This window comes from Oncorhynchus kisutch, linkage group LG7 (assembly GCF_002021735.2).
Source record: "Oncorhynchus kisutch isolate 150728-3 linkage group LG7, Okis_V2, whole genome shotgun sequence".
Taxonomy (NCBI): Eukaryota; Metazoa; Chordata; class Actinopteri; order Salmoniformes; family Salmonidae; genus Oncorhynchus; species Oncorhynchus kisutch.
In genome coordinates this window covers 3952708-3975411 of record NC_034180.2, presented here as the reverse complement: position 1 = coordinate 3975411, position 22704 = coordinate 3952708, and the positions used below count along the sequence as shown (strand labels likewise).

The window sequence follows — 22704 nt, the reverse complement described above, 5'->3', positions numbered from 1 at the left end:
CACTGTAGGTCAGATAAAAAAATCACTCTTTGATATCTTTGTTTGGAACATGAACATGGAAGAGCTCCTTTCAGAACACGTACGTGGCTCACTAAAAGTCATGTACTCAAAGTATGTGTCCAGCTCTGTTCGACCAAGCAATAAGTGAAAATGGAATGGTTGTAGTATTGTGTCTGCTGATACAAATGAACATGCCTTCAATACAGTACGTGGTCGACTTTCAAAGTGCGATTATGATTACGATTAAGTCATTCCACCAGAACTTTTCATATGAGTCAACCCCACACAGTGATTTTTCTCAAATAAGCCACTCGAGTCTAAATATATTGGTGCAGTAGTAAACTCATTTAAACTGTAATCATTTCAGTGTACCCGCCCCATGTTCACATTACCAAACAGCATTGTGGGTATTATCTTGGTTGAACAGAATCACTCTCCCATAGCCAAACATGACAGATGGAGGCAGTTTGGGAAAATGTTACATTGCATGAGCATCATCCTTCTGCATTCATTCCCTTAATGAATCTCAATTTAGCACCGCTTTGACTGGGACACCTGTGGTAATAGGACACACACACACATTGAAAGTTTAGGATGATGGAGCTGAGATGAGAAAGCAATGTGGGAGGGTTAAAGGTCTGGTTTATCAGTGCAACAGAATGGAGCAAGGGAGGCCTGGCTGGAAGTCTGGCTGTGTGAGTTGTGCTGGCTGGCTCCAGAGAGGATCCATGGATTCATGCCTGGTAGGGGGTGCATGCTGGGCCTCTGGGCCTATAGGGGAGCATACAAGTCTGGGCAGCCTACTGTGAGCTGCCCTGGGCCAAGTCCTTAGAGTCTGGAGGAGTAGGAAGCAGCAGCAGCCTGGGGGGATAGTCTGGGAACAGGGAGAGGGTTTGTTGGAAGGTAGGAGGGCTGTCGGTCTGCCTTTCTGTCTGTCTGGGTTTAGGATAAGAAGAGGACCATTGAGTGTTTAGAGCTTAGCCTCAGGCTCTAGGCAGAGAGGTGGGAGATTTGGATAAAGGGAACCAGGAATGAGAGCTGGTGTTATAGAATTTAAATTGGGTAAAGGTTCAGATCCAGGGGTGCACGGCATTGAGCTGTCAGTGTTTTGGGCAAGTTGCGGTGGAGGTGGGGGAAGGATATTTGGTTGTCCTGGGAAAGGTCTAGATACGGGAAGGGAGAGAGCCGCTAGTCAAGGGAAAACAGCACCCTGACAGCTGGATTTCTGAGTAGGTCGCACAGAATGTGGATAAGCACACGTGCCCCCCCCCCCACCCCTATATTTACCATCTCAGCATTTACACAGTTTAACCCCTGATGATGCCGTTGCCCTTGAAGAGGACAGGTGATGATTTGCTTCATTAATAAACCATACTGTATCTCTATGTAAATGGAGGACGTGTAAAATGCCAACCGGTCCCTGTGACCTGGGATAAGAGTATCTGCTGACTGGGTAAAGCTATGTCGGCGTCCAAAACGGCACCCTATTCCCTATTCAGTATACTACTTTTGACCAGGGCCCTTAGGGGAATAGGGTGCCGTTTGGGACACAGACCAGAGGTGACACCCATTGGATCATCCTGTTCTGCCTTTACGTCAGTGGGGCTTTCATCTATTCTAGGGGACCTCTACCTACGTACCTCTGTAGATCTGTGAGCGATCGCCAGTCGGAGCCTGATGCATTAAAGAGATCAAAAAAAGGGGTTGGTTCAGATGTGTATCTTTAACAACAAGTGCTTACCTAGGATAGGATAGGAGGAACTCTTATCTCCCCGAGGGATAAAATGGCCTTAGACACAGATCACAGACCTCGATCACAAAGATATTTGAGGGTGTAAAGAGTGACTAACTGGACAGCTTGCCAGACATCGTGAGTCATTTCTGGTGGTCTAAAAGAGAGGTTAGCGGGTTCCTTTAAGCATTCATTGCATACACAGTAATAGCAGCAAGCAAAAAGTCCCTAGCAGGGGAACGAGAGAGTGAGCCAGAGGAGTCGGTCACAGTGAAGAGTAGAGGATGTTACAGCCCAGTGACTGCTGTGCTGCTCCCAATCCCCTATCCTCTATCACCGTCTCACACATTTCACCCCCAACTGGCGACGCAGCCAAGGCATTAAGCCCAGGATTAATTTAGAGGGATATATGAAGAGGGCTAGCAGAGGAAATTAGCTTTCTAGCTTTCTCACCTGCCCTCCTTGCTGCCTGGCTGCGCCACTGTTCTAGTAACTGACTGGGGGAAATGATTCAGCCGTGCGGCTTGTAGCAGGCTGGTGTCGTGTGTCATAAATTAGGCTGCGTTTACACAGGCAGCCCAATTCTGATCTTTTGACCAATCACGTCAGCTCTTTCACATCACATATTTTTCAGAGTTGATTACCTAGGATAGGATAGGAGGAACTCTTATCTCCACGAGGGATTAAATGGCCTTAGACACAGATCACAGACTTAGATCACAAAGATATTTTAGGGTGTCAAGAGTGGTCAAAAGCTCAATTAGTTAAACAAATATCAGAATTGGGCCTGTCTATGACACATATAAGGTGGTTGATAGATGTGTGTGTGTGTGTGTATGACTGCGTGCACATGCGTATCTGTGTACTCACTCATAGGGATCACTTGTGTCAGGGCCCTGGAGCTCTGGAGGGATGGGGATGCGTTTGTAGTACATCTCCCAGTCGAAGGCTCCCCTCATGGCATCCCCAGCCTGGGCTTCATATCCAAAGTGGTTATGGTCGATCACGTCAATCATAGGGCACACGATGGTCTTGGGGTTCTGGGCAATCTGGTCTTTATGCGGGACAGAACAACAGAAAGAAAGAGTGTGAGCATGTATCAATCACCATACCCTGCTGTTTTTTCTTTCCTTTCCTTTCTTTCTTTCTTTCTTTCTTTCTTTCTTTCTTTCTTTCTTTCTTTCTTTCTTTCTTTCTTTCTTTCTTTCTTTCTTTCTTTCTTTCTTTCTTTCTTTCTTTCTTTCTTTCTTTCTTTCTTTCTTTCTTTCTTTCTTTCTTTCTTTCTTTCTTTCTTTCTTTCTTTCTTTCTTTCTTTCTTTCTTTCTTTCTTTCTTTCTTTCTTTCTTTCTTTCTTATCTCTTGTTTTTCTCTCTCTCCATTTCTCTGAAGTACACATAGGGAGTGGAACCAGGGCAATTGCTTTTGTTCCCTTGGACCTCTCTCCCTCTGTCCCCTTCTACCGCTTCCTCCCTCCTCTCCCCTTATGTGGAGGTCTCAGGGCAGCTCTGCTCCTCCGACAGCGAGTCACTGGACGATTAGAAACAATTACAGCGTTTCAAAGTAGGTTGGCTCCGTGGAGGCCTGGGAGCCAACCTCGACGTGTCTGTTTGCCGTGTGTGTGTGACTGAGCTGAGCAACGATAAGCCGCCCCAGATCTGTCACACCCCGCCCACCTCTCTCTTCTGTGGGCCGTGTGTGCTGGACCATGGAGAGAAGGGGAGCAGAGGCCCAACACCACAGCACTGAGACTAATGGGGAGTGACTGTACAGTATTGTACATTGACACACCTTACTATCAATACTGTAGCCTGGTCCCAGATCTGTTTGTGGTCCTATGGCTATTGCCATGCCATGGGGCTCAGTACTGGTAGCCTGGTCCCAGATCTGCTTATGGCCAACTGCTATAAACTCATTGTCATGCAGCATGACGAAGAGTAACACACCTTGAAATGGTGGCAGGTTTCTCACACGGTTAAGATGTAATTTAATTGGCATATGGAAGGCTGTACAAACAGTAACTACCCAGCTATAAGCCCCCCCCCCCCCCCCCCCCTGGCCCTGCCAATATAAACATACAGAAACTATTGACTTGAATCAGTTGGTGTTTATGTGCAGGTCTCTGTAATATTCATCTAGTGTGCTTACTGTGACACAATCCTTTGTTTTATTCCCTCACATTTCCAGCGCTGCGGCTATGTAGGCAAAATGTGAATACCCACGACACCATCTTACTGGGCCTGCATGGATACATTTCAAACAAAGGAAAGAGAGAACGAGAGAGAGAGAGAGAGAGAGAGAGAGAGAGAACTCCCAATTGTAATGAAATATAAATGAACAAAAAGGCAAATAACAAGAGGCAAATGGGAAGGGAACTCTCAAGAGCTCATTAAACGAGAAGGGACTGCATTTCAAATGTAGCAGTCAGGTGAAAAATAAAACTGTAATGTAATCCACCCAGTTGCCATGCCCACACTTCCTTTTCCTATTGGTTTGTTACACATAGCGAAAGAGCGGTTAAATTCAAAAGTTGTTCCGTTCGTTATGTGGGTTATACATTATGTCCTTTGATCAAGGTAAGATCCAAGGTTTGTAGGAGATCCAAGGAGAGAGGAAGCATTAGATTCAGAGAGCAGTGATAAAACCTGGCCTGTTAATTAGAATGGTGTGGTGTTGGAGTCTTAGATCTACAGAGAGAGAGAGAGAGAGAGAGAGAGGTTGAAATAAGAGAGAAAGAAAGAAAGACAAACAGCAAATCCCTGTATTCCACTGATCTGATATCAGAGCCCGGCAGGATGATTGCATGTGTCACCGTGCCTGTGGATGGCCTGGGGTTCACTGCGGTATCTCCTCCACTCTATTCATGCATGCAAGCCCCACAGCACAGCATGGCCTCCCTCCTCCGCTTCACGCCCCACATTACATCAGCCTCGCAAATGGAACCCTATTCCCTTTATAGTGCACTACTTTTGACGAGGGCCCATAGGAAAGTAGTGCACCATAAAGGGAATAGGGTGCCATTTGGGACGCATAGCCTCATCAGCCCCGCTCTGTTCTGCTCTCTGACAGGCAGGCGGCTCCATTCCAACCAATTAAAGAACCCCATACTGCGAGTCCTCTTTCTCCGTTAGCCAGAAGACAATGGGGCCATGTCGTGGAATGGTGGTGGTGGTGGTGTGCCTATTATCTACTATTATTATTATCATAGGGACCTGGGCGTACATATCTATCATACCTTTCATGGGAATCCCAGTCCCTGTGTGATTGAGTACAGTAATGGCTGTAATCACTTCACATCCATTTATTTTGTGCTGGGAGAAGGCTATTATCAGGGAGTTTCCCTAGTCTCCCTAATGTTGCAGTAACATACTATGCTGGTATGTGAAGAACAGCACACATGTTCACAGGCTACACGTGATGCTTAGGGTTGCACCCCTGGAGCGGCGCGTCGGGAACGTGCATTGAACATGGATTCAGGCTGCGCCACTCTTTTATCAAACAAACTACAGAAACAGACAGATATTTCCTTTGTGAAACTGACAGATATAGAAGTGTGAGATAAGCCAGTTTTCTCATGGAGATTTTAACCTTCTTACTCTCTCACACGTTCTCTAGCTCGACCCGTCCCCCTTTCTTTCGCTCTCCTGACCCAAACCTCTCCCCGGCGCCACTCTCTTCTTACAGAGAAAAAAGACGACTAAAAGATGCACCTTCTCCGTCCCACTTTGTCCGACCTCTTCTCCCCCCACTTTCCTTTCCTGCTCACTCCTCTCCTGGCCCAAATCTCTCCCGATCGAAGCTTTTTTGTGTGTTATCTTTACCTGCAGCTACGCTCTGAGACTCCGTTCCAGTCGACTCACCGAACAGTGGGGACTACACTTTGTGTGGCTCGTCCACATGCGCGCGTACACACACACACACTCACCAAGCAGGGGGGGCAGCCAGTTGACGTTGGCCTCACAGTGAGAGTCCAAGAAGGTGAGGACTTCTCCCTTGGCCACCGAGGCCCCCAGCAGACGGGTACGGATCAGACCCTCCCTCTTCTTGGTCCGAACGATGCGCACCTTGGGGAACCGGGCCATGTACTCCTCCAGGCGGCCCTTCAGGTGCACTGGGAAGGAGAGGAAGAGAGAGAAAAGGTTAGAATGAAATCCATAACCTATACAGTACATTCCTCAGATCATCTATTCAAAGAGAGAGAGAGATGGGAGAGTGTTATAAAAGGATATCCATTCCTATACATTATTTTGTACATGGGTTATGATCACCTCTGTCACACACACAGAGCGAGAGGAGGAGAGAGATTTATAATCATATATATTTTCTTTATATTTTTTATTTATCCTTTATTTAACTAGGCAAGTCAGTTAAGAACAAATTCTCATTTACAATGACGGCCTACCCCCGGCCACACCCAGACGACGCTGGGCCAATTGTGCCCCGCCCAAAGGGACTCCCAATCACGTCCGGATGTGATACAGCCTGGATTCGGGGCGGCAGGTAGCCTAGTGGTTAGAGTGTTGGACTAGTAACCGAATGGTTGCAAGATCGAACCCCCCAGCTGACAAGGTAAAAAATCTGTCGTTCTGTCTGAACCAGACAGTTAACCCACTGTTCCTAGGCTGTCATTGAAAATAAGAATTTGTTCTTAACTGACTTGCCTAGTTTAAAAAAAACAAAAAAATCGAACCAGGGGCAGTAATGACGCCTCTGGCACTGAGATGCAGTGCCTTAGACCGCTATAAGAGGATAATGGCATTCCACAAATGTATCCCTATAACGTATACCATGTAGCCATATGACCATGCCTTATACAGTAGGAGTTAAGATCACAGTTGTGTCACAGAGAGAGAGGAGAAAGGAGAGGTAGGAGAAAGGAGAGAGCGAGAGAGAGGAGAAAGGAGAGAGAGGCGAGAAGAGGAAGGGGTGGTGATGTTAGCTCCCGGCTGCTCATCAGCTCAAGCTATCTCCAGGCCACTGATGGGGCTGATTATTCTGGATGTGCCTGAGCAGGATGGGTCACCAATCAGCTAGTCGTGCCGGAGAGACACTTATGTCATCATTACTAGAGACGGGAGGGGATGACACTCTAGGTAGATTACACAGACCAAGGAGGTGTCAGATGGTACATTATGAAATACAGAGGTAGAGAGAGAGGTAGAGGGAAAGAGAGAAACAATCAGTGTTGCTCTTTTCCTTGAAACATGAGGTAATTCAGGGTATTTGAATTGAAAGGAGAGGGGGAGGGAGAGAGAGAGAAGGAGAGGAGTGACAGAGAGAAAAGGGGATACAGAAAAGTAAGAGAGAAAGAGATGGAAAGAACGAAAGAGGGAGAGAGGGGTAAGAGGGAAAAACAGAAAAGTAAGAGAGAGAAAGAGATGGAAAGAACGAAAGAGGGAGAGAGGGGTAAGAGGGAAAAACAGAAAAGTAAGAGAGAGAAAGAGATGGAAAGAACGAAAGAGGGAGAGAGGGGTAAGAGGGAAAAACAGAAAAGTAAGAGAGATAAAGGCAGAGCGATGGTAAGATAAAGAGATGGAGAGAGAGAATTTCATCTCTAGTGATGTGTTAATCTAATCTTGCTATTGTATCACCATTCTCCTGGTCCCATTCAAGGGCATTAACGGTTAACGTCCCTTGTTAAGATTGCCCCACTGTTAGCACTTGATTGAATTGTTGAATTGGTCTCTGTTTTTAAAAGTATATTACAAGGAGCAGTGGTATAGAGGCCCACCTGATAAACCAAGGAAAATAACATGGCGGCAAGGCTAACCTATATAAGGATTTCATAACCCATACAAGACACATTCATAAGCAGTAAATAAGCATGTCATACCGTAAAAGCTTGTTGTCGGTCAACCTTTGTCACATTGTGTTTGTAATAACTGAAATACAGTTCAATATGATCCCTCTATATACATGCATGCATACAAATAAGAACTGTCACCTTATCAAAAGAATAACAATGAACATATTCTTACTGACAACATCTATTTCCAGAAATCTAATTTAGAACCTGAGAGACGAAGCAGGGGAATGTGATGGAAAAAAGCATTCCAAATCGACATTCATTCATTCCCCCCCACCTCTCTCTCTCTCTCTCAGCCCCCTTCTCTATCTCTCTCTCTGTGTCTCTCCCTCTCTCTCACTTTCTTCCTCTCTCTCTGTATTCCTCACTCTCTCTGTCTATCTCTCGCTCTAACTCTGTCTCTATCTCTCTCTCTCACTCTCTCACTCTGTCTCTCTATCTCACTCTCTCACTCGGTCTCTGTTCTCATATAAAGAACTGGTAATGTGTTTGACCCCTTCCTAACAGACGCCAAGATGACCATCAGTATGGTGGCAGTATAGTAGAACAGGAGAACCATCCTTATCTTCCTTCATTGTATTATTTGTTCATTTCCCTGTCGGCGGGAGGTTTTTGCATGCCAACCGTGTCCCCGTTACCGGCATCATTCAAATCCTTTAAAAGGTAGCCGTTAATACCTGCATGCTGGGGCTCTATCACACGCCTGCAGCCTCGGCCGCTGTTTGTCCGTGATTAGCTACACCGCTTTGCTTTTTAAACACTCCGCATCGCACCATACCGCACCTTGTCTGGATTTACACTAGTGTTGAAATGGGAGAGAAAGGGGGAAGGAAGAGGGTTTATTTCAGTCTATAGACAGATGCTGGCTTAGTAAGGTAGCCTAGCGGTTAGCGCGTTGGGCCAGTAACCCGAAAAGTTGCTGGTTCGAATATCCGAGCCGACAAGGTGTCGATGTGCCCTTGAGCAAGGCACTTAACCCTAATTTGCTCCAAGAGTGCCGTACTACTATGGCTGACCCTGTAGAAAAACACATTTCACTGCACCTATTCGGTGTCAGACTTTTCTTTCTAGCATCTAAGACCAACCCTCTTCCTGGAGATCTACTGTCCTGTAGGTTTTCAGCCCAACCCTCTTCCTGGAGATCTACTGTCCTGTGGGTTTTCAGTCCAACCCTCTTCCTGGAGATCTACTGTCCTGTGGGTTTTCAGTCCAACCCTCTTCCTGGAGATCTACTGTCCTGTGGGTTTTCAGTCCAACCCTCTTCCTGGAGATCTACTGTCCTGTGGGTTTTCAGGCCAACCCTCTTCCTGGAGATCTACTGTCCTGTGGGTTTTCAGTCCAACCCTCTTCCTGGAGATCTACTGTCCTGTGGGTTTTCAGTCCAACCCTCTTCCTGGAGATCTACTGTCCTGTGGGTTTTCAGTCTAACCCTCTTCCTGGAGATCTACTGTCCTGTGGGTTTTCATCCCAACCCTCTTCCTGGAGATCTACCGTCCTGTGGGTTTGGGCTGAAAACCCAAATGTTAACATCTAGGTAGAGCATAAACAGATATTAGCCTAGCTACCACCTTTAGAGATCAACGCCAATAATACTGTCTTTACATCATCCCCATGTAGGCCTGTAAGACCAGTGTTCTCTGTGTAACCCATTAGTCTACTAAAGAAGTCTGACCCCTGCACAGTAACAAGTCCTTTTCCATTCCGGAGCCTATTATTCACACCGCAAACATAACCATACATCTGAGTGTTGGCAAAGACAATGAACCTCATTTGCTCTATCAGCACACAGAGAGAATGTCCGGGTTGGCCAATAAGTCAGTCATTTTGTGTCCTTGAGTGGGGCACACCTCCCCAAAGTCACTACTCACCACCTAAAAAAGTTGGATTCAGCACTTTTCTTTTCCCTTTTCCTCTCTATCTTTCCCCTCCCTCTCTCCCTTCATCGCAACAAACTCCCAGGGTGTCTCCCCTTCAAACTAATGGCCCCAATAAAAGTGACAGTAGCTGTATGAATGAGATGCCTCCCGGCCTGACCCGGCGCTCTCTCTCGGCTCTCTCTCTCTCTCTCGGCTCTCTCTCTCTCTCTCTCTCTCTCTCCCTCTCTCCCTCTCTCTCTCTCGGCTCTCTCTCCCTCTCTCTCTCTCGGCTCTCTCCCTCTCTCTCTCTCTCTCCCTCTCTCTCTCTCCCTCTCTTTCTCGGCTCTCTCTCTCTCTCGCAAAGGAACAGGACGACAGGAGGGGAAATTAAAAAGGAGGGAGAATGTTTCAATGTTTCACCGCTGCTAGGCTTGTTAGTGTAAGTGATATGCGCCACCTAGAAAACGCTAGGGAGCTCTGGAGGAGGTTGGAGGGGTCTAAAGAGGTAAGAGGCGGGCCAATTCCCTGTACAATTTCCAACAGGAAAGAGAGAGATCTATCACGCCAGGTGTCCTTTGAGTGGTTTATTAATCAAGGTCATAAATCAACGGACTGACACATGGCATGGTTGCTACGGCGGCGGAGGTGACAAACAGTTATGGAAGGGGGGAAAGTTTTGCGATCCCAGCGGCGCTGCAACGAGCCCGACGGCTCGTGATAAAGGGCAGCAGCCATGGCGGTGGGTTGGGTTCCTTCCTCCCTGCTACTTTGATGTTTCACAGGCAGGGGGATAGTCTTTTAAGGTGCTCTCTCTCTCTCTCTCCGTCTAAACTGTCCTCGGGCGAATTCTCTTTGTGACCCACTCTCTCTCTCTTCCTCTTCCCTCCTATTCTCTCTCATCTCTCTCCCTCTCCATCAAGGCATAAAAAGATGGATTGCTGAATAAGGGTGTTTAGCCTATAGAGCGTCTACCTGACCTCATCTGTCGGTCGATCCATCAGGAGTTTAGATGCCTTCAAAGCCCAAGACTTCTAATTTTTCCCCACTGACCCCCATCACCAGCAATAACTACACAGAGAAAGATACTCAAATTATGGATGTGTCTGAAATCACCCCCTTGAAAACTAGTTCTTGAAACGTAGTCTGGGCAGGCTCCAGTTAAATAAATGATTAGAAATATAAGTGTTTTTAGGAAGTAGCAATTGCCGTATCCCTCTCTTCGCTCCTGTTTTTAATGAAGAGGCAATAAGCCCAAGTTTTCCCTGCACTTTAATTGCATCAATTTCTGTATTAATACTATTTTAGTATTAACTCGATTGTTTCATCTGTAAAGTTCAATTAGCTTAGTGAAGAAAGACTATTAGCCAGTGTAAAGAGTGTTGGATAATTATGGCTTGGCCCCTGTCTACGTTGGCAGCTCACACTCTTTGCAACACTGGATGGGTGTGTGTACAGTGTGAGCGTGCGTCCGTGTGAGTGTGTAGGCGCCTCCATGCGTGTGTGCATTTGCACCCACTATAGTGTTTGTCTTAAAGACCGACCATGTCAAAGACTACATATCTAGATGTTCTGGCTTCTCTCTTCAGTTCCATGACAGGTCATTCATTAAAACCTCCAATAGCTTCAGGGGGTATAGACTCAGTCAGGGACACAGCTAGCTAGAGAAGTGAAAATGCACAGGGCAAAAGAAAATGGCCAGAATTTCCATAATTTGCCTTTTAATCAAAAAGGCGGAACAGAAAAGTTCAAAACATGTCATGTCGGTTTCAAAGCTAATTATGAGTGGAAAGTTCAAAACACCCCATGTGGTTTTTAAAGCTAATTATGAGTGGAAAGTTGAAAACGTTATAGATGGTGTAGTTCAAATGAACCTCTCTACGGCTGGATCAAAGAGGGTATTGTTTGAGTGTGACCTTTGTTTCAGTATCGGCTCGAATTGCGGGGGTATGCGGGGGTGGGCCGTATCACGTGTTAGAAAAAAGGTCAAAAAGCGTACCCCTTAGCTTAAAAATTTGAAAATTGGATCCCGATTATATTAAGCGATCTATAATGACGCTTTACTCTGCAATGCTTTAGACTAGAAACAAGATGTGCGACTCCGATGCACATATGGATATCCTTTGGTCGTCTCTGTAACATTCACAGGCATTTTGGAAGTGTAGCGCGCCATTTCGAGAGTGGAACATCAGCTATATCAAAGATAAGAATTTGACACGAGACAGCATGCGTAGCTGAGCAAGACCTGACTTTGTTCTGGGTCAGGCAACCACCATCTCAATTAGTTCACGTGACAGACAGGAATTTATAGATACAGGTGTGACTCTGCCAATATCAATTGAGCTAATCACGTCCTGAAATAGATGTTTAACTAAATTGATACTTGATGATTCATATAAATTAAATGTTTATAACATATTTGATAGTGAAATAACATTTGTGAAAATACTCTAGACTTTATTTTCCCTATATGAAATATATGAAATTATAATTAAATAGCCTACCCAAAAGTTGTCATGAGTCATGTTACTTACACTACATCGAATTGCAGGAAATTTGCATGAAAATCATTTTTACGTATCTCAATGAACAATAATTAAAATAGGCCCAAATACAGGCTCCGGTCAGTAATTTTCATCTCCAACCTTGACCAACTCACATTTCCCACACATTTGTTGAACTGATTTGGTCTTTCACAATAGCCTATGTAAGTCAGTGGCATGCCCCCAGACCCACCTAGTAATAAGCATACTGATGGTGAAGAATCTCTAAAGAACAAACACTAGAGCACGAGAAGCATCATCAAAGATAGAATCAAATAATCACTAAGCAAGCCGTTGGCTCTATGCTTTGTTCACAGTATTATCTGTGTGTATTTGAAGTGTGCAGTAAGCCTAGGCCCAGCCTGTTGAATAAGAAGACCCCTCCCCTTCTCCCCTTGTTGGCTTCAATTTACTCCGACCAGGCTTTCCTCTGGGACGACTGCGATGAACCGCCTTGAAACCGCTCATAAAGGCTTACCTCGCTCTGTACCAACAGAGATCAATGTTCCGACTCAATCCCAATTCATTACGCTCTAGCTTTTCTAAAGAGAAGAAAACAATGAGGTTCACTCGCTTTGGTTGAATGGAATCTTGAGGGATTCCATCAGGCGTAGATTCTAGAACAAGGGCGAGGAGTAAACGTGTTCACGTGAGGGTGGAGTTGTTTGTGTAACTAGGCGCGCGAGGCTCCGATGTCCTAGTGTGAGTATGGTTGATAATACACATAAAGGAGAGCTATATGAATGAAAAGCTATATCTTTTCATTCATCCGTCACTAATCACAAAAGCCCCATTGAGATTGGAATCTCTCTTTCTGACCTCTGATATGGTAAACCTGAAACTGTAAAGCAAACGTGTTACTATGGTCCAAGTGTATGAAAAGAGAAAACAGTACAACAGAATGCATGTAATGACGTGACTTTTTGAAGGTATGAGAAGTGTCTGGCGAGACGCCTTTTCCAAGCAGTTGCCGCTTGGCTATTACCGAGATGACATCAAGTCACGGTGGTGAAAAAGTCAAAGTGACTCCTAAATCTTAAGCACAAAATAAACCAGATAAGATTCACAACGTGTGCAGAGAGAGACCATGCTTAGTCCATGAACTTCTGGCCACTGGACTAATAATTCATCTTCCGTCCCTCCGTTCCAATAAATCCTAAATGTTTTGGCAGGAGCTTGGTATTTCACTTAGATTGACGTAGTGTATTTTGCCATGGCTTGTCCTTCACGACAACCTAAAAGCCCTGCCAGTTAAAAACTTTTGCTTGGTAAATCATTCCAACTTCCATCTATTCCAAGGTGTTCTAATCTTCCTGAGAGAGGACTTAATGTCCACACTCCTCCTTCTGGTGTTTCAATCACATTCTATCTATCCTTTTACAATCCACAGTGGATGTGAACCTTCAACTTCTGAAAGCAAACTGTCCTACAAAGAGTCGCTGAATATCTGTTCTCCTTACGAAACCCTATTGCCTACTGCCCAATGTATTAAGGACAGGATGACACACAATGCCCCATAACAACGCAGAAAACGCTGATACCTTTCTAAACACTCCCCCAGAACAACGGTCCCTTGCTTTAAAAGGTGAAACAGCCAAGGAACGAGAATAGGATGCATAGACGTATGGATTTACCACCCTGTAAGATCACCTGCAACAAGAAGCAAGGAGATCTATTGACGAGCGTTGAGATAATTGACATCCAAATGCCAAAGGTTGCTTGTGAGGGCTCCGGTTGTATCTTTGATACACACCGATCGTTAGAGACGGGGAACAAAGCCCACGCCTGGGCCTTATTGATCCGCTGTGTGTATGTGTGTGTGCACGTGTTCCCCTGCTCTTCGATGGGAGAAGATGACAGACGCCGCATATAATTGGCGAGATAAAGAGGCAGCGGGCGATTCTCCCACGGAGGGAGAAGACACAGCCGACGTATAACGCACCACACTGACATTTGTCGCGAGCGAGGGTTTCGCCCAATCAAAGGAGGCCCAGGGATAATTACCTGGCTGGGTTTGTGTAATACGGGTAAGCCTCGTGAGGGGATGGTGGGAGGAAGGGGGGTGGGGAGAGAGGTCACTCCATTAGGCGCTCCCCCGCTCCTATCGGAAGCAGTGGCTACTCTTTCATTCACTACGCTTGTTTACCACCAAGGTTATATGACATGGGGTCCTTAATCAGTGCTGAGGCAGGTGTGTGTGTGTGTGTCTGAGTGGCTTTTCTAGCTCTTATCTTGAGAATTGCCCTTTATCAACACTGGGCTCTCTGTTCCTTCCCAGTGACTAAATAAACTACAGGTGCATTCTTTCTACTCAACTCGGCATCTCGACGCCTTTGAGAACATCTGTTTCCATTATCTATGATAAAGTATTTATGAAGGCACGGAGTCAGGCAGACAATAGCAGCAAGGCAATGCTTTGTTTTATAGTGTGACTTTGTCTCAATACATTAGCCTAGACAAATGGTACAATGTCATGCAGAAGAAACCACAAAAGACAAATCTCCAACATAAGGAAGGACAACTCGAGGGAAGCAGATTTTGATGACTTGAACCACTTTCTTTACCAAACACCTCCCTGCTTTGCAAAATCATCTTTGAGTAACTCCTTGAACAAATGTGAAACTTCTCTCAGCCCTGCAACCATCCCAATGGATTTGTCACACGGCGTTTGCAACAGATAACAGATTCATCAGTCGGACAAACTGATAAACGCATAATTAAGATACAAAAAGATAAGGGAATGTTTGGAACAAGGAAAACCGATGGTGGTTGTTCTTCGATAGAAGCTGAGGAAGGAATCGCACTTATTGAAAACTTGAAGGTCTTGCTTGACAACCTGGTTACTTTGAAGGGAACCTATATGGGCACGTTGTAAGACATCCATACAACATAGCTAACACATGTATAAGAAGTAGATCGGCATTTATCTGCCGGAAAACTGATCTGTGTCTGTATCAAGACGGGAGTGGGCCGAAAGAGTCAAGGAAGTCTCGTCATGGCAACCAGTTATTATGATGCTGTTTGAAGTCTGGAAACATTGTCTGTTCTGTTGTTATTGTTATCAGTACTGTAGTGTACTCTCATAGGAAAGGTTCTTTATAGTGTTGAAGTCTCCTCCTTCATTCTCTTTCTATTCCCTCTGCAGGCTCCTAAACAACTTCCCCAAAGTCCAATCAACAGCTCACATGCACCGTGCTCCCGAAGAACACACTCTCAGCACATCCCATAAAACCCCCTCACAATGACCTTACAGTGGCGGCAGAGCTGACAGAAGTAAGAACATCCCTGAAAGAAGTGGGGGAAAAAGTATATATTTTTTCTAACACTCCACATTCAGCACGGGACAAAAGTGTCTCCAGTGTAGCATCCATAAAGACTGTGTTTGAGTGCCTGCGTAGGTGCGCGTGTGTATTTTTGTGTGTGTGTGTGTGTGTGTGTGTGTATGTATTTCAGGGTTCCTTCGGGAGTTTAGGGAAACAATTACACACTTGGCATGAAAAGAAATTCTGGTAAAAAAAAAAACATCGGACAACAAAACCCAAGGAGGAGCACGGCTTTAAATTAGTCGGTGCATTTTAAACAGCACTCACAGTCCATCCTCTCAGAGCATACACTGTGCCTATTGAGCTGCCTATTTGTTCTTCCTCAAGTCATTAAATGTTTCCGTTCCCTGAAACTTTAAATCAATGACTCACTTCACTTAAGCACAGGACTGTTAAGCCTTCTGATTAGTAGGCCTAACCTGATTGCAGAGGAGTTTTTTTTTCTCCCTCTGAAAATGTGGTTGTTTTTGGAGGAGGGGTATAATGTCTCTCATCCTCATCTCATAATTGGAAATGGAGATGTATGTTAAAACAGAACAGATCCTAAGTATATTTAGAACAGCATTGTGGGTAGACGATGGGGTTCTGGCAGTAATAATGGGCACAAGTAGTCTTCTACTTTAACTGTCACTCTAATGCTCTGAGGGTAGAACTAACACGTTGTGAATGCAATTTGACATAGATTTCCCTCCAAGTGTCTTGGTGTATATCTGTCTATTTTCTTTATACAGCCTTTTAGTTATTGGGGCCGTCTTGCTGTAATCATGTTTGAGTGTGGTGTCAGGGGAATGTCTCTCTGAGTGCACTTTATCTATACCTGGGTGAGTCACAGTGAAAACACAGGAGAAGGAAGTGCAGGATGCGCATGCAGGATGTGTGTGTCTGTGTGTGTGTGTGTGTGTGTGTGTGTGTGTGTGTGTGTGTGTGTGTGTGTGTGTGTGTGTGTGTGTGTGTGTGTGTGTATGTGTTAACATGCGAAGCGAGAACAATGCTAAATTCCTGTTTCTGATGTTACACAATAAAAAAGGCACAATAAAAACAAACACTTTTTTTGAGAAGATCAACATTTGAATATTATGAAAGAGTGGATGATAATTATTATAATAGTAGATGAACCACTGCTCATTAAACAGGAACCACTGCTCATTAAACAGGAACCACTGCTCATTAAACAGGAACCACTGCCCTCTCATTGAAAGTAATCCAATGGATTCAGTTATTATAACATTGGAGAAAAAGATCCCAATGTTTAATATGATAGGCAAATGAAAGGGAAGAGCTCATAAAGGTTTTGTTTCACAAGCTTCCCTCCTCCTATTCTCCCCTCTCCTCTCCTTCATCCTCCCTCTCTCCCCTCTCCCAATCCTCTCCTCCTCCTCCCTCTCTCCCCTCCTCTCCCTGCCTACTCCTCCCTCTCTCCCCGATTCCCAGGCAGATCGTACAGTACAGGACATTAAAGGTGTCCTCTATTCCAGATGAAAGCATCTGGAATTCTCCAGAACCCTGGGACCCTCTCTCTCGTTTGTGACATTCTACACTCGCCCGCTCTGAGGTCAGGATATGAATATTCTATTGGCAGTCGGTGGACTGATTGGAAGCACAGCGAGGGTTTGGTTTCAAGAGGGATCATTAGAATGGCGTACCACAACTCCCACTTTGCCCCGGGGCCGACACCAACTGTCAATAGACAGGAGGAGACGGAGGAGAGCCGACTTCATTTCTCTCACAGAACATGGAGGATGGTCCTGTGGCGCACTAGTTACCTGTGACTAGGTTGTAGAGGGCCACTCCAACTATATAGTCCCCATGCATTCACAGTGTTCAGTGTAGAATGATATTCACATCCTTATACTGTATGTATGGGTAGATGTCCTTGTGACATTCCAGTAGTCCAACTACTTACGACCGACCAGCTGGTCTGTGGTTTTTGCAGTTATTTAGGTAAAAGGATAATGGCATTGTAGTCCCCAGGCTTTTTAATGCAGTGTTGGTTTAAATTTCTCTACTCCATTTACTTAAGTAATAAGGCCCGAGGAGGTGTGGTATATGGCCAATATACCACAACTAAGGACTGTTCATATGCACGACGAGTCCCTGGACACAGCCCCGAGGTGCCTTACTGCTATTATAAACTGTTTTCCAACGTAATTAGAGCAGTAAAAGTAAATGTTTTGTCATACCCGTGGTATACTGTCTCATATGCCACGGCTGTCAGCCAATCAGCATTTAGGGCTCGAACCACCCAGTTTATAATTATATTTATACCATGGCCTTGTTGAATAGTTGTTTCTGATTGGCTTGAAGGGCATTCTAGAGCATGCATTATTTCCCTATAACGCACAGTATATTTGGACGGTAGAATTCAATGGCTATAGTTCATTCTTTCATGTTCTATGTTTGGGCTGTTTTTTAAAGCAAAAGTCGAATTGAAAACATTACTGGCATTTTATTTTCATAATGGCAAGCCAGGATTGATGGTTTGGTTAGCTAAACTAGCAAGTCTGTTTGTTACCATGGCAACTACTGTAGCTATCTAGTAAACTTGCAAGCTACTTCAGTGGATGTGGAACACATTTCTACCTTCAAATGTGTTAAATTATAGCCATGGTATTAAAGGGATAATCACCTTGGGCCTCTATGCGTTCTACACAACATAATGCAACTCCGTGGAAGGTCAGATCCACTCGGCTATCCCCTCGTGGAAAACACCTTCAGCGTCGTTCATTATTTTCCATAGAACGCATACACAGCACTATGTTGAATATCCCTTACAAAGTATCCTCCTGCCCATTACCATCGTAACATTCTACTAGTGTTTGAAAAGCAACAACATACCTAAAGTTTACCATGAGTGATTGTGAAAAAGTCAAGCAGCTACAGCTGTGTGTGTGTATGCGTGCGCGTGTGTGTGTGTGCGTGTGTACGAGTGTTCCTGTGTGCGTGCGTGTGTGTGTGTGCGTGCATGCGTGCCTGTGTGTGTGCAGGTGTGTGTGTGTGTGTGTACGAGTGTACCTGTGTGTGTGTGTACATCACTGATGTTATTTATTCTACCTATGTGACTGGTGGGAGGAGTGGGACCAGTTAAGCCATGCCAAATCCTCCTACTGCAGAGACAGCGCATCACTATGGCTTATCATTATCACTGACACTAGGTCCTTTAGCACCAGCAGCTTTCTGACTGCAATCCTTTAGGGGTTTAAGTGGACTTGACTCTGTCCTATGGCGAGCAGGTTGCACGCTGTCACTGTCACTACAGCTAAGGAGGGAGAGGGGAAGGACATCTGTGTGGCACAACAGATTATGGGTTGTTAAGAAACAACTCCAGCCTCTACCTATTGGTTCATGTCAGATAGAGCGACTGAAAAACACCCACCCACAAAAGCCTCAACCCACAGCACAGATTTAAAACATGGATATTGGGGAGGCAGAGAGTGCAAATAATAAAAACAATACTCGTAGTTCAGTCAGACAGACAGAAAATAGAGAGTCAACATGATTAGGAGCAAAACAGCAGACAAGAGGAGTAAACCTACAGTAAATAGGCTGTTGTTTTGTCTAGCTAACGTATCAGTACGAGTCAGAGGAACAGGCAGAAAGTTGGGTTTATGAGAGCTGCTGAGACACCATTATAGCAACGAATTAAGACAAACCGCAAACACAAAACCTGTGAGTCACAAACAGAATTGAAGTGTCGTGTCGAACACTACAATACAGCTGCAAGGAGCTACTGCTTGTACAATAGGCCTGTCTAGTCACGGCTGAGACAGGTTACTTCTCACAAAACGAAAGAAGAAGGGATGTTTTGGGGAGGTATGACGGTTGTTCCTGTTTTTCTTCAACTTTACGTCCCACCAACGAGAGAAAAAGAAGGGACGCTTTGTCTCCCAAACGAGAGGGAAAAGAAGGGGTGTTTGGGGATTTATGACGGATGTGCCTACTGTCGTCCTTCAACAAGGCATTCATTATCCTCCAGGTCTGCTGCTTCACTCAGACAGAGAACAGATGGAAGTAGGACAAATAGAAGTCAGGAGAAGAGAGGGAGAGATGGAGAGGAGGGAGGGGGAAGAGAGAGAGAGAGAGAGAGAGAGATATAAATCAAACCTTCCTCCCAAAAAATAAAATCCATGTGGAAGATGTGAAAAGATTTGTAAAAAATGTTTTTTAAACACGCTCCTATCATTAGGGGAAGCAGCTATGGAGCGGGCCTGAATCCTCAAACATGTGGCTAGTGCCAAGGAGCTTGACCTTTTTAACACCGTCCAAATATTCTGGGAGAGACTTCGAGCACGGAATACCCATATGTCTTCCTGCCCCGCTCTGCACCGGCTGGCTGGGTGGCTGGCTGGCTGGCTGGCTGGCTGGGTGGCTGGCTGACTGGCTGGCTGGGTGGGTGGGTGGCTGGCTGACTGGGTGGGTGGGTGGGTGGCTGGGTGGGTGGGTGGCTGGCTGACTGGCTGGCTGGCTGACTGGCTGGGTGGCTGGCTGGCTGGGTGGGTGGGTGGGTGGCTGGCTGACTGGCTGGGTGGCTGGCTGGGTGGCTGGCTGACTGGCTGGGTGGCTGGCTGGGTGGGTGGCTGGCTGACTGGCTGGCTGGGTGGCTGGCTGGCTGGGTGACTGGCTGGGTGGCTGGCTGGGTGGCTGGGTGGGTGGGTGGCTGGGTGGGTGGCTGTGTGGGTGGCTGGGTGGGTGGCTGGCTAGGTGGCTGGGTGGGTGGCTGGGTGGGTGGCTGGGTGGGTGGCTGGCTAGGTGGCTGGGTGGGTGGCTGGGTCGCTGGCTGGCTGGGTGGGTGGGAGGGTGGGTGGCTGGCTGGGTGGCTGGCTGGGTGGGTGGGTGGGTGGCTGGCTAGGTGGGTGGCTGGCTAGGTGGGTGGCTGGGTGGCTGGCTGGCTGGCTGGGTGGCTGGCTAGGTGGCTAGGTGGCTAGGTGGGTGGCTGGGTGGGTGGGTGGCTGGCTAGGTGGCTGGCTAGGTGGCTGGGTGGGTGGCTGGGTCGCTGGCTGGCTGGGTGGGTGGCTGGCTAGGTGGCTGGCTAGGTGGCTGGGTGGGTGGCTGGGTGGCTGGCTGGCTGGGTGGGTGGGTGGCTGGCTGGCTGGCTGGCTGGGTGGCTGGCTAGGTGGGTGGGTGGGTGGCTGGCTAGGTGGGTGGCTAGGTGGGTGGCTGGGTGGCTGGCTAGGTGGCTGGGTGGGTGGCTGGGTGGGTGGGTGGCTGGCTAGGTGGCTGGGTGGGTGGCTGGGTGGGTGGCTGGCTAGGTGGCTGGGTGGCTGGGTGGGTGGCTGGGTGGGTGGCTGGCTGGGGAAAGAAAAAGACGAGACATACATTTGGAAAAAGCTGTTTCTACATAATAATAGATAATAGTGGGAAATCTACCATCTAACCTCTAAAAGTTTGTGAAGATTTCAGAGTGAAGAGCAGGACTTCTAACCTTTTGAATAAGGGCTGTTCAAGTATAATTAAGGAAGGATAGAAGTAAACGTTGTACTGATGGAATTCAACTAATTATACATTCTCCTCAGGACTGAGAGTTGGAGTGAGACAGTCTCCTACAGGGATGCAGCCAATGATCTGAACTCATTAGTTCAATAAGAAGCGCTCATTTTTGTTTTCCATTGCAAAAAGTTTTGCCACAGTGTGTACATGGACTCGAACCGTCTTAGAAAGACATTATAGAAAGATAGGAAAACGCTCTGAAACGGAGTGAAACAGGGAGGTTGTAATTTCCTGTGTGAAACACCACGGATGCATCACTGCTATAAGACCCCCATGGCCCGGGCTTTATTTTAAGCAGTAAAGAAATGATGATTAATGAACAGGGATGGAGGGGAATATGGTCCTTTGGAGATTAAACCTGCAGTAGGAGGGGAGGTGAGAAAGTGTGTGTGTGAGAGAGTCAGGGAGCGAGAGTGTGTTTCAGTGTGTGTTTGGTGTGTGTGTGAGAGAGAGACAGGGAGCGAGAGTGTGTTTCAGTGTGTGTTTGTGTGCGTGTGAGAGAGACAGAGAGCGAGAGGGAGGGAGAGAGCGAGAGTGTGTTTCAGTGTGTGTGTGTGTGTGTGTATAGTGTGTGTGTGTACTTCTGTTAGTTTCAACAGTGTCCTCACGTAGCTGCATACGAGCTTTATACCACACAAAGAAATGTTTCTCCTCAATGCCTTTTCTCAACAGACTTCTCCTGCTCTCCGTTCCCTGTTAAATCTCATCTAACTGAGATGGCAACGGACCAGCATCATTAAGAGAAAAAATAGTGAAAAACTCACTTTCACTCCATACTGGATTTCCACTTATATTTGCATTCATTGAATCTGTTTTTATTTGCTCTCCATAAAAGCCCATTTGTATTTGCAGAAAAAAAAGCTCATTTCCATTTTTATTAATTGAGAATAATACTGCTTAAGTCCCCTGTTCTATTTAAAACTGGTTGCCTTGAGTTGTAAGCTCTGCATTGATTATAAGGCGATAGATGAGAGATGGATTGTGGAGTAGTAAGCTCCTCCATCCAGGCACCACAGCCCTTGACTAAGTGTTTGAAGAAGGCAGGGTGACAACACCAGCTGTCCTCCCTGCCTCTTAACAGGCTGATCCTCAGCTCCCTGCAAACTAAGTGGAAAACCAGAGACCCACTGAGTGTGAAGAGAGTGAGGAGAGACCAAGGGGGGAGTACAGGTGTGTGTGTGTGTGTGTGTGTGTGTATGTGTGCCTACTTGAGCGTTGTGTGATAAAAGAGTTTGAGATTTTGATTGTATTATTGAGACTGGTTTTAAGCTACACTTTATGAACGGACAAACACTGCGTGACTGAGGTCACTTGAGTTCACTTGAACTAATTTACCAGGCGGGACTCTTTTTAGGCCCGAGGTACGGGACTTTGTTTTGTGATGTTTTTATGTGTGCGATCAGTTGTTGTGAATTTCTAATGTTTTAAGGGTATTATGAAAAATGTATTTCCATACGGACTTTTACACGAGTACTTAGTATTGGTGTAGACTTGACGGACAGACGTGACTCATTCCCTCACAAACGAAAAGGAGAAATCTATATTTTCTCTGGTAGGCACGACCAACCTGGCACCCCTAACAAACAATAACCGCAAGTCATAAACCGCTACGATGTGTGTTTTCCCTCGGGGCCTTCTGTCACTAATGAATCGCATATCTCAGGTATGCCATAGCACATATCTCAGGTATGCCATAGCACATATCTCAGGTATGCCATAGCACATATCTCAGGTATGCCATAACACATATCTCAGGTATGCCATAGCACATATCTCAGGTATGCCATAGCACATATCTCAGGTATGCCATAACACATATCTCAGGTATGCCATAGCACATATCTCAGGTATGCCATAACACATATCTCAGGTATGCCATAGCACATATCTCAGGTATGCCATAACACATATCTCAGGTATGCCATAGCACGCGTACATACAGGGCCTTCAGAAAGTATTCACACCC

The 22704-nt window shown here is 46.0% G+C and overlaps 1 protein-coding gene across 2 annotated transcripts in view; it reads right to left on the bottom strand.

Annotated features, from left to right (window-relative positions):
- LOC109894743 (polypeptide N-acetylgalactosaminyltransferase-like 6) overlaps positions 1–22704 on the bottom strand; it is a 247805-nt gene that overhangs the window by 43290 nt on the left and 181811 nt on the right. For both annotated transcript variants that reach the window (XM_031828395.1, XM_031828397.1), the window contains exons 6-7: positions 5655–5840; positions 2603–2786 (exon numbers count right to left, since the gene is read on the bottom strand). In XM_031828395.1, the coding sequence (XP_031684255.1) occupies positions 2603–2786; positions 5655–5840 (370 nt within the window). The remainder of the gene's footprint in view (positions 1–2602; positions 2787–5654; positions 5841–22704) is intronic.